This window comes from Gossypium hirsutum, chromosome A13 (assembly GCF_007990345.1).
Source record: "Gossypium hirsutum isolate 1008001.06 chromosome A13, Gossypium_hirsutum_v2.1, whole genome shotgun sequence".
NCBI classification, from domain to species: domain Eukaryota; kingdom Viridiplantae; phylum Streptophyta; class Magnoliopsida; order Malvales; family Malvaceae; genus Gossypium; species Gossypium hirsutum.
The window spans coordinates 3,066,371-3,076,816 of record NC_053436.1 but is presented as its reverse complement, the minus strand read 5'-3'; the positions used below and the strand labels follow the sequence as shown (position 1 = coordinate 3,076,816).

Sequence of the window (10,446 nt, the reverse complement as noted above, 5' to 3'; positions counted from 1 at the left end):
TCTTAATTTTTCATGGTAATTTCATTTCAATATTTTGTTAACTTGAAAGGGAAAAAAAATTATATAGGTAGAAAAATGATAGCTAGAAAATAATAAAATATTTATAAGATTATTCAAGGAAATAATAATATTTATATTTTATTTCACTTAAAGGAAATAATACTATATTTATTAATAATAAATTTGAAATTAATTCATATTATTTTGTAAAAAAAATATTACCTTTTTTTTAACGTCATACATAATATTATTATCATCCATAAACATTTTAACTAAAATTTATTTACTTCAACCACCATGAAATTTTTAAATTTTTTTTAAGCAATAATAAAAAATTTAAAGTGTAATAAAATTAAATATTAAAAATTCTATACAACAATTTTTTATGTGACAACTTTACATTTATAAACAATAATTTTTTTTGAAGTTTTAAAAATTATTAATACTTTAAATAAATATTATAGTTGAACATTTTTAACATTAATTTTATTTTGTAAATTCCCTTTTAAACTTTTTTTTAACTTGTTTAAAAAAAATATCATTAACAAGTTAGATTTTCCTGACTAGTGATGTACTTACTCTAGTCTGCTGATGATTACAAATAACTTTGACTACCTCAAGATTATCAGATTGAGTGAAGACCCTATCATGATCTTGCTCCTGAAGTAGGATTAAACCATTCAGGATACCTTAACTTGGCAACAAAGACCGAGCACTTCCCCAAAAATCGATTATATCCCAATATTCAATTCCCCATTCCATCTCGAACCACACTTCCTACAGCAGATAGACTGATATTCATCTAAACAACACCATTAGAATTAAGAAAAAAAACACATACCTATTAGCGATTGCTCAAAAACTTGTGTACTAAAGTATATTGATTGGCTCAGCTATATGAGACCTTAATAATCTCATTTGGATTCATGGATATACCTTGGAAAATAAAAAGAATTCTATTTTTACAAGTGCGCCACACTAGTAACCCAAATAAACAAGCTCAACTTGGATCCATCGTGTTAAGATTTGAGTGAACATGTAAATTCAAGGTCAACCAATCTATTAAATTGCTAGAAAAGAAAACATCTTGTTGGCTTAGTGGATAACTTGGTACCAAACATCCTTCTCCAAACATCCTTCTCAACCGAACAATCTCTAAGCACATGTAATGCATCTTCATAACCATATCCACAAAGAGGACAAGATTCATCATGACCAATCCTCCTTTAAACTCTCTCGACGTTGGTTAAAAGTCTCTATTTCATAACAATCCAAATGAAATGCTTAACTCTCTGAGGCCCAGGAAACTTCCAAACTATGTTCCAAATTACATCCTTGGGATTCCAAAACCTCTCCTTCAACATCCAGCACGCGCTTTTAATAGAGAAAATTCCTGTTGTAGAACAAGACCAAGAAATCAGATTCAAACTTGCAAAAGGCATTGCTTAGTATCATATATATATATATGGATACATTGAATTCTATGTTAATTTTTTGAGTTCCCAAATGTTTCATTTTTTAGTTATATTTAAAGCGAGTCTCATCTTTATAATTAAGTTTTAAATATAATTTTCTTATCATTTTTAATTAGAATTATTTACAATTTTAATGATGATGTATAATTACATTAGTGAGATATTTCAATTTATCAATTTTATACTCATACTTATATTTGCTTTATTGATGATGTATTAACACATCAATCGATAATGATAATTACATTTGTTTTATATATATATATATATAGATGAAGAAGATATTTGATATTAATTAGTGTATAATAATTTTTTTTTAAATTGATGACATGATATTAGTGCATAAAAACCTTATTTTGGGGGGTGATACTAGCATAAGTTAATTGCAATATATAAACATAATACTAAAAATACTAAATTAATTTTGAAGTAAAATACAAATAACTTTACAATTTTTTAAAGTCAACCTTGTGGAATCATTCTGTATATTTACCACTAAACTTTTATGTGATTGAATTTTGCCATCAACTTTTTTTTTTAAATTTTACCTCTCAATATTGATTTTTATGACTTGAAAAAAAAATTAACAAGAAAAATATTATATCAAATATTTCATTTTAATATTGAACAATACTTAATTCATAAAATACAAAAAAATTTGAATTTAGAATTTGTATTTAATGAAAGAAAGACTTGAAAAATAATATATATATCAAAAATTAAAATGATTTTTTTATAAATAATTTATTTTATTAATTATTAATATTATATTAATTAATTTATTATTATCTTAACTTGTATAGAGTGATTGTTAAAATTCTTATAAAACATTCGTTTAACACGGGTTTCAATTATGTTAACTTCATCTCCACTCACAATATTGTATCAAAAAATTAATGAATTTATTATTTTTAAATATTAAAATAAAATATTTATAATATTTTGATTAACTTTTGTATTCAATTAATTTTAATTCAAAATTGAATAAATCAAAATTTAGTGGTCAAATTTAAGATATCAATTTAGTTGGAAAAATATTAAAATACACTTTTTATATATCTAAAGTAATAAATATTAATACAGACATATTTTTATCTTTTCATATTTTTAATAAAATAATATTATAATGAAATTTAAACTTAAAATACAAAATTTATTTTTAAAAAAATAAATAAAGTAAATAAATGGTTATAGAAGTTTGAAGTAAAAATGTGTTAGGCTCAATTGGTTTCTGAAAATATATTTAAAATTAATATATTAAATAAAACTTCTAAGTTAATATTCCTATAATCTTGAAGTTGATAACAATATCATTGTTGGCTGTTGGGCCAAGTATGAGTTTTGGGCCTTTGAATGAAATATCCATTTATTTGGATTTCTCACACATTTATTTTAGCCCCTCTCTCAAAATTGGCCTTCAATTTACAAATTTCAAATTGAAATCATTAAAACCTTTTTCAAGTAATCATGATTCTTTTTGCCTATTTCCATAGTACAGCTTCCCATTCTATGTATAATAATGTTTATCCACTAACCAAATATAGCATTCTTTCCAACTTCTTTTATCAATGATTAAATCCATTATGACTAATTTATGGAAACTGTCTCTTTTCAATAAAAATAATTTTACTAATTTTTAACTTATTAATTTGAACTGAACTCGTATATTGGTTTGATGGTCAGGTATTTATTATCTTAGGTGTGACTTGGGTTCAAGTCACGCTAATCGCGTTCTTTGTTTGGACTTTGTACTCTTCTTGTAATTTATACAAAAAGAATTATTAATTTAAACTAAAACGATTTAAATAGTCGAATAAATATTTAATTTATATAAATAAATATTTTTTTAATATTTATGATTAATAAAAAAATTTTACAATATTAAGTAAGGATTTAATTCAATTTAATCAAGGAATGAAATGAATAAATTATATTAAAATAAAAATTTTGGTTTAGTTTTAAATTAAGACATAATATATTTAAATAACGTAATTTACTTTAATTATGAAAAAACATTTTTATAATTTTGTTAATCAAGATGATGTTGAGTTGACTTATAATCAAGAATTTTATTAATAGTATAGATAATTTTAATATATAAAATAATATTTTAATTTTTTATCGGAATAATATTTTAATTAAATTCATAAATAATAAAATATAAAATATAAAACTATTAATTAACTTTAAAAAGTATGTAAAGAGCTTTCTTAATAGAATTATGAGTTTCTGTTGGGTCAAATTCTGTGTTGTTATGTATTTATAAGTTTTATTATTATTATTAATTCTTTATTATTATTAATTCTGTCAATTAATTTGATATCACTAATTTTTGTTAATTTTACGATCACATTAAATTAAATTATTCAAAACGAAAAAATATGGAGACTAATTGTATAAATTAACCTAAAATTTTTGTTTGAAATATTAATTTAACGTGTCAAGTCACATGTTACTAAATGATAAGGGATTGATTTAACATGTGATTAAAACATAATATTTTAAACATAAATGATTAAAATATAATTTAAGATAAATAAAAGTGACTATTTTAATAGTTTACCCAAATAATAAGGGACTGAATCCCTTAAAAATACATTATACAAGACCCTTTCATAAAAAAATTATGCTTCTGTTCTACGATATGAAAATATAAATCTGAAAATGAATCAAAGGTGCTTGCTTTTTCTTTTCCATGGAAAATCTGGTAGTCTATAATCAAATGAATAAAAACAGAAGGAGAGGAAAAAAGGGAGTCCCAGTTAAAAGAAGACAACATATAAAAAATAAAAGGAATAAAAAAGGTAAGCAAAAAGGAAAGGTGGAGAGTCCACAATAATTGGCATCAAATGCTTATGGGGATTCGCACTGTTGCTGAATTCCAAGATCTGCAAATTTCAATTATGCACATATTTATACTAATAATCAAATTTCGCTTTACAAAAATTAAAAAAGAAAAAAAAACCCCAAACTTTTTTCTTTATTTTCCTTCATTGCTTTGCAAAGATTCACTTTCTATTGGATGGAGAGGTGTTAAGCTAATCTCTTGTCTCTCCAGCAACAAAAATGGAGATAGTAAACTAAAGCAAAGAACCCCATTCCCCAAAATTATATATAAAACAAAGTAACAGAAGCAAAGCTTTTAGCTTGTAGTGAGAAAGTAAAACGCATAACCGATTAGGGTTTCGTCGGAAAGTTGCCCACAAAAAGGTAACTTCTCCCTCTTCTTCATTCATTCATCCATCTCTGTCTTTTTTCCCCCCTTCTTCGTGTCGTCTTTTGACCTTAGATTCTTTTTTATTCAAATTGATGGGATTTTTTTTTGTTTCTAGGATTCGATTTGGGGGGTTGAGTTTTCGATATTGATATGACATTTTTCTTTTCCTTTTCGGCAATTTGTCATTGTATGCGAGTGATTCAACCGTTGGGTCTTTGTTGAGCTGAAATGAACAATAAAGTTATACAAGTTACAGAACAAACAAGTTTGACACAAGCTACAGTGTGTGATGATGCGAGCAGCAATTTCTATTTTCATATTTGAATTTGGTTTGGGTTTTTGATAAAGCCAAAATTTGAGTGAGATAGGTGGGAAAAAGAAAGAAACGGAAAATTTGACCACAGAATCGAACACTGGGTTTCATCATGTGGATGATTTAGCTTCTATTATGAACCGACCGGCCGTATCTTTCCAATCAACTACTACTTCTGCTATTAGTAGTAGTTCTGAGATGATTCCGATGGGTGGTTACTTTGCACCGCCGCCTATGTTCTTGCCTCGGAATTCCAGTATTATTACATCCTCCCCTGCCCTATTACAACCGGGAAACTCTTCTGGATCTTCCTTCCTTGTCGACTCTGTTGCAGGGCTCAATCATGATACAGGGTTGGCGGTGGAGTGGTCTGTTGATGAACAGTATATATTGGAGGATGGCCTTGAAAAGTAAGTGCAAGTGTTATAATTCTGCACTATTAAAATAAGTAGTGTAGTTGAATTTGTCATGTTTTATGTTAAGTAAAAGATCCCTTATTATGTTAGTAGGATTGCCGTGTGTTTTTTGTATTTGATTTTTGATTTTTTTTAATGATAGAACTGTTTCCAAGGAGGTACTAATTAGGCATGTCTTGCTTTTGAGATGAAGATTAGGCGCTAATTTTTGTTTTTCAATGTACATGTATATAGATATAACGAGGAACCAAATATTTTGAAGTACATAAAGATTGCAGCTAGCTTGCCTGAGAAAACTGTACGTGATGTTGCACTGAGGTGTAGGTGGATGCAAGTAAGCTCCTTTCTTTTCTTAATGATACATTTCTACCATCGTTTGTACTGTTTTTTATTGTTTTGTATCATATGATTTAAGGTCTCATTCTTTGTCTGCATATGATTTGTAAGATTATTAGTTTTGATATGACGGAGATGTTCCGTTGACAAAACTTGTTATAGACTATCAGTACTAAAAAGAAGATGAACCAAAATGCATGTCCTTAATGAATTATCTTGTTCTTAATGCATTGCAATTTGTTGCATTTGGTGATGTTTTGAATATTTGACTTCATAAACCCTAAACCCAAAATTATCTATGCTAATTTTGTTGATCAAAATGCCTTCTTTCTTACTTCTATTTTGACTGATTCCCAAGTAGGCCAAAATTATTTATTAAGCAAGTTGTTAACTAATGTGTTAGCGATTGCCCTCGACTGAAATGGTAGCAAAAAGCTACAGAAGTTAACTCCCATTTTGAAGAGGCTGCTAGCCCCCTTTTGGCTTATCACGGTTTTGTCTGGCCTGGTTAGACTATGCTGTCAAGAAACATAATTTACCATTGGCATTGACTAGAGCAAGTGGAATCTATCAATATGTTAATTTGGTCTTATTATTTGTATGACTATGCTGTCAAGAAACATAATTTACCATTGGCATTGACTAGAGCAAGTGGAATCTATCAATATGTTAATTTGGTCTTATTATTTGTATTTATAATATGTTATATATGCATATTTGATATATTCATCTCTTTTAAAAGATAAAGGTACTTTTTGGAAATTGGCAGAGAAAGCGTAGAAAACCTGAGGAACATAATGCGGGAAAGAAGGTAAACAACAGGAAGGTATGCTGACGAATTTTTGTAATTTCACGCAACAGATAATATTGATTTCTTATATCTCTTTCCCCTAATGATTTTAAGCATGTTAGTTAAATTTCTAGAGAAAAACACATGCTCCATGAGATTGCAGATTTACTATTCTACTCTTCTATTTATGTTTTGGTATTTTTTTATATTATTTGTTTGGGATTATCTTATAATTATTATCCATAATATTAGATTTATTAATGGATATGATTATCTATATGTTTATTACCATTAGTTAACTAGTCATGGCATGTTAATTTGGAACATAAAATTTGAGGTTTGAATTTGGCAAGGAACAACAATTTTCTTGCTTTCATTTTTCAAAAGTTTATGTAAATCCTGATTTGTAGAATTTCTCTACTTTTCTCATGGAAAAAGCAGAGGAGATGTTGGGATGAAGTATAGATTTAAGGTAGGGATTTTGTTTGGGGTTCACGGAACTACCCTTGTGATAAGTTCTTTGTTTATTAGGTCGAAGTCTGATTAATATTTTATACATGTTTAAACAGTGCTTTTTAGGATTGAAAGAAAGAAAATAAGTGCAGCAATAGTCCAGGATTGATGCATGGTAGAAGAAAAATATATCAATTAGAGAAACATTCCAAATGTGATACCTAAAACTTAAGAGAAAAAAGAAGATACTATTTTTAAGTGAAAAGAAAAAGACTTATCTTGGTTCACATTACAAGTTTGACCTTTCCAAAACGAGAGATGCCGATTACTATAATGCAACACCACTGTAGTACAGAAATTAACTATAGAAATTATTTTTGAATTAGAAATTTCTAATTCATATTTTATACTTTTCAAATGTTCTGACAGCATAATGATACTCTTTACACCTCTGGCTCTGAGGCTTTTATGGTCTTCTTGGAATTGCTTTCTTTCTTTCATGTTAAATCACAAAGAAAACTGTTAATTATGAGTAAAATTTAACAGCAAGTAAATGTGCTGTATCTCAATTTGTTAAAGTTGAATGCCATGACTGGGTTTCCTGTCTTCGTTTCCTGAATCAACCATTTTATTTGGGATGTAATTTGATTGAGGAACCCATATTCTAAAGATCATACTTCTTCAGGATAAGCTGGTGGAATCATCTTCTAAGATGACTATGCCTTCATCTCTGCCACCAACCATGGCTGCATATCCTCTCATGATGCGTCATCTGGATCAGAATGGAAGAACGCCTTCTGAAGGTTTGTATTTTATGCCTACACCTAGAAGTATCAATATCTTTCTTCTGGTTGTGGCTGCTTTTAATTAGTATCTTCCTACCAGTATTTTTCTGGATCTCCCATTTTTATTATCTCAAGGAATGTAGGAAAACATTTTGTGTAATCTTCCAAAATAAAACCAGTTTCAAGAAAATAAGCTTTGGAAGGTTAACAGCAATGCATTAGTTATAATTGTCAAGTTGCTGAACGCAGAATCAGTGAATATCTGTGAAATATTAGCAGCCTAAACACCTGTGGCACTTAACAACAATGCATCTTTTGGATAATGTGACTCCCTTATACTGGCTTGCAGTTAAAGGTATTGTTTAATGTAAATCTAACTGTTGTGTGTTTTTTAGGAATATGTGGTACAACTATGCATCTTTTGAAGCAAAATGCTCAAACTTTTAGTCAAATCACATCCAATCTTTCTCAATACAAGGTGAGTGTGTCATTTCCTAGTTCTCAGCATTTCTTTGATTGATAATATGCAATCATGCAGCAAACAATAAGTTTTAATTGTCATGAAGTTGGTGCCTTATTGTTTGTGTGCTACTTTTTAAAGTTTAATCTGAAAGTTATGCTAGTTTTTGCTGTAAAGTTCAAGAGGTTAACTGAGGTGATACTCATTCCTTTAATTGATGAACGTTAATGGCATTAGAGTGAGAGTAGGAAAAATATCTATCACTGATGAAACTAAGAAGAACAAACATTTCAGATCTATCATCATTGTCCAAAATTTTAGGTTCATTTGCAAACTGATACAAGGTGGCATATGAGATATCTGTGATTTCAACCAATCCAGTTCTTCATTATAGAACATGGCAACAATCTGGCCCATATGTCTGTAGGTGTACTTTTATTATTCCATGCTCCTTCACTTCAACTGGCTTAATCTCTATTTGACCAAAAAAAAAAAGGATGTATTTCTTCATCCATGCTACACATTGTGTATTGGTTTTTAAGTGGGCCTTGTCCTTCAAAGGAGGTCACGGGTCCATTTATTTTTCTTTTTCAAAGTGCTCGTTAAATTTTGTTTTTGATTGCCTCATATTATATATATATATGATTCTTCTTAGCAGTCTTTTGAGGCTGGCTTATTAAGTAAAGCTTTTTAAACAGTTACAGGATAACATTGACCTCTTTTGTCACGCAAGGAACAATATTACCGCCATGCTAAATGAGTATGTGGATTTTCTTAGTAATTATCTGTTGGTGATTAATACCCTCAAACTAGCATTTTTGATTATTCCTTGGGTTTACCCTTGTGCACCTGTCCGGGTTATTAACTTCACTGTGACTTTTTGCAGCATGAGAGAGATGCCAGGATTAATGAGCCATATGCCACCATTGCCTGTATCTGTTAATGAGGATTTAGCAAATGGCCTCTTGCCTGGAGCAACTAATGTCTTGCCTGTTAATGAGTTTGCATGTGCTGGGTTGCATGGCCAAAAAAGTGGAGTCGTAGACACCACCATAAGCTAAAAATTTGTTCAATTTATGGAATCTGTCGTTATATTTATCTAATTGAGGTTTCATGCAAAGCCTTCTTTATGCTGGTTGGGAATGTAAACTTTCCGGGTTGATCTGAATTTTTCGCTCTTTTTGGTCTTACACTCTGTTCTCATTATTCAGCTTCACCAATTTGCATTTAGTCATGTAGTCATCTTACAGCTGCTCGACTGCTTGTTGATGTCTATTCTCCTTTCACACCATTGATGACTTACAGCTGACTTACAGGTCAGCATGCAGTCATCTTAGCTTGACGTTAGGTCACATAAACTGAGCACTTCGACTTTATCATGAAATTTCTACTGCCCCTGAGATGGAGAGGGGAGAACGATTGAATTTTACGCCTCGAGGTCAATCCCTTGTAATGTTATACTACCGACTAATGTCGATTTAGTGGCAGGAAATTAGTAGCCCCCAAGGCAATAGGTGACCCTGCAAATGTTTTAAGCAAATAAGCAATGGTTACTTGTATTGATCCACTTGATCACTGTGGAGCATACTTGTTTTACCTTGTTTTGTTTCTCCTTGTGTACCCAGACAATGATTTTTGGCTCGCCAAGCGGGATCCATCTCAAGCAGGAACCGAGGTGCTGATATGGGATTGTCGAGATCGAGATTGGATATATCTGGTTTGTGTAATTACCAAAAGAAAGAAATAGAAATCGAGTGTAAATGCCATCAGGAGCTGTTAGGATGCTGTCTCTTGTGTAAACACAAATACTCATCACAACATTGGGTGCCACCATGGAAGATTTGTGGAGATCCCCCCATTTTTTGGAACCTGAAAATGCTTACCCTCCAGATATCAAATTCAAGCACCGCATAATAATTGCAGACCACTTATCAATCTCCTTGCTCCAGGAAGGAAAAATAGATCTCTAACTGGTTTAGATGAATTTTGCATTGAAGCTTATTCATGTGTATAATTTGTAACTTGCAAAACACCTAGGGTGGATCCTTATTTGGTGCTTTTGAATTATGCAATTGCTTGTATTCTGCCATCTTCTTTTGTTTCAGTATTGGACCAATTTTAAATGCTTGATCAATTTCTGAGTTAGGATGATTTTCAATTTTTGTAATATTTGAAATTATAAAGGAATTGCCTTCAGATAT

General features: G+C 29.8%; 1 protein-coding gene across 9 annotated transcripts; it reads left to right on the top strand.

Annotated features, from left to right (window-relative positions):
- The first annotated feature begins 4,159 nt into the window (after positions 1-4,159).
- Positions 4,160-10,334, top strand: LOC107913494 (uncharacterized). 9 transcript variants are annotated; one of them, XR_005907364.1, is made up of 9 exons: positions 4,160-4,685; positions 4,808-5,415; positions 5,656-5,755; positions 6,527-6,583; positions 7,686-7,803; positions 8,181-8,263; positions 8,944-9,005; positions 9,132-9,683; positions 9,871-10,334. XR_005907364.1 is itself a non-coding variant. In XM_016842102.2 (8 exons), exons 2-8 carry the CDS (start codon positions 5,141-5,143, stop codon positions 9,304-9,306), a joined length of 870 nt encoding a protein of 289 aa, XP_016697591.1. In that variant the 5' UTR covers positions 4,160-4,685; positions 4,808-5,140; the 3' UTR covers positions 9,307-10,334. The 9 variants fall into 9 exon arrangements, 4 of the variants coding, with proteins under 4 accessions (XP_016697591.1, XP_016697589.1, XP_040940409.1 ...); XR_001688539.2 differs by having other exon boundaries at positions 6,500-6,583; positions 9,132-9,561; XR_001688538.2 differs by having other exon boundaries at positions 6,500-6,583.
- Positions 10,335-10,446: the final 112 nt, after the last annotated feature.

Excerpts from the sequence above, each read along its gene's own strand:
- LOC107913494 (XM_016842100.2), top strand. The coding sequence starts at position 5,141 with ATGAACCGACCGGCCGTATCTTTCCAATCAACTACTACTTCTGCTATT. Across the intron at positions 5,756-6,499 it reads TGAGGTGTAGGTGGATGCAA|ATAAAGGTACTTTTTGGAAA; the intron begins GTAAGCTCCTTT and ends CTCTTTTAAAAG. Across the intron at positions 6,584-7,685 it reads AGAAGGTAAACAACAGGAAG|GATAAGCTGGTGGAATCATC; the intron begins GTATGCTGACGA and ends ATACTTCTTCAG.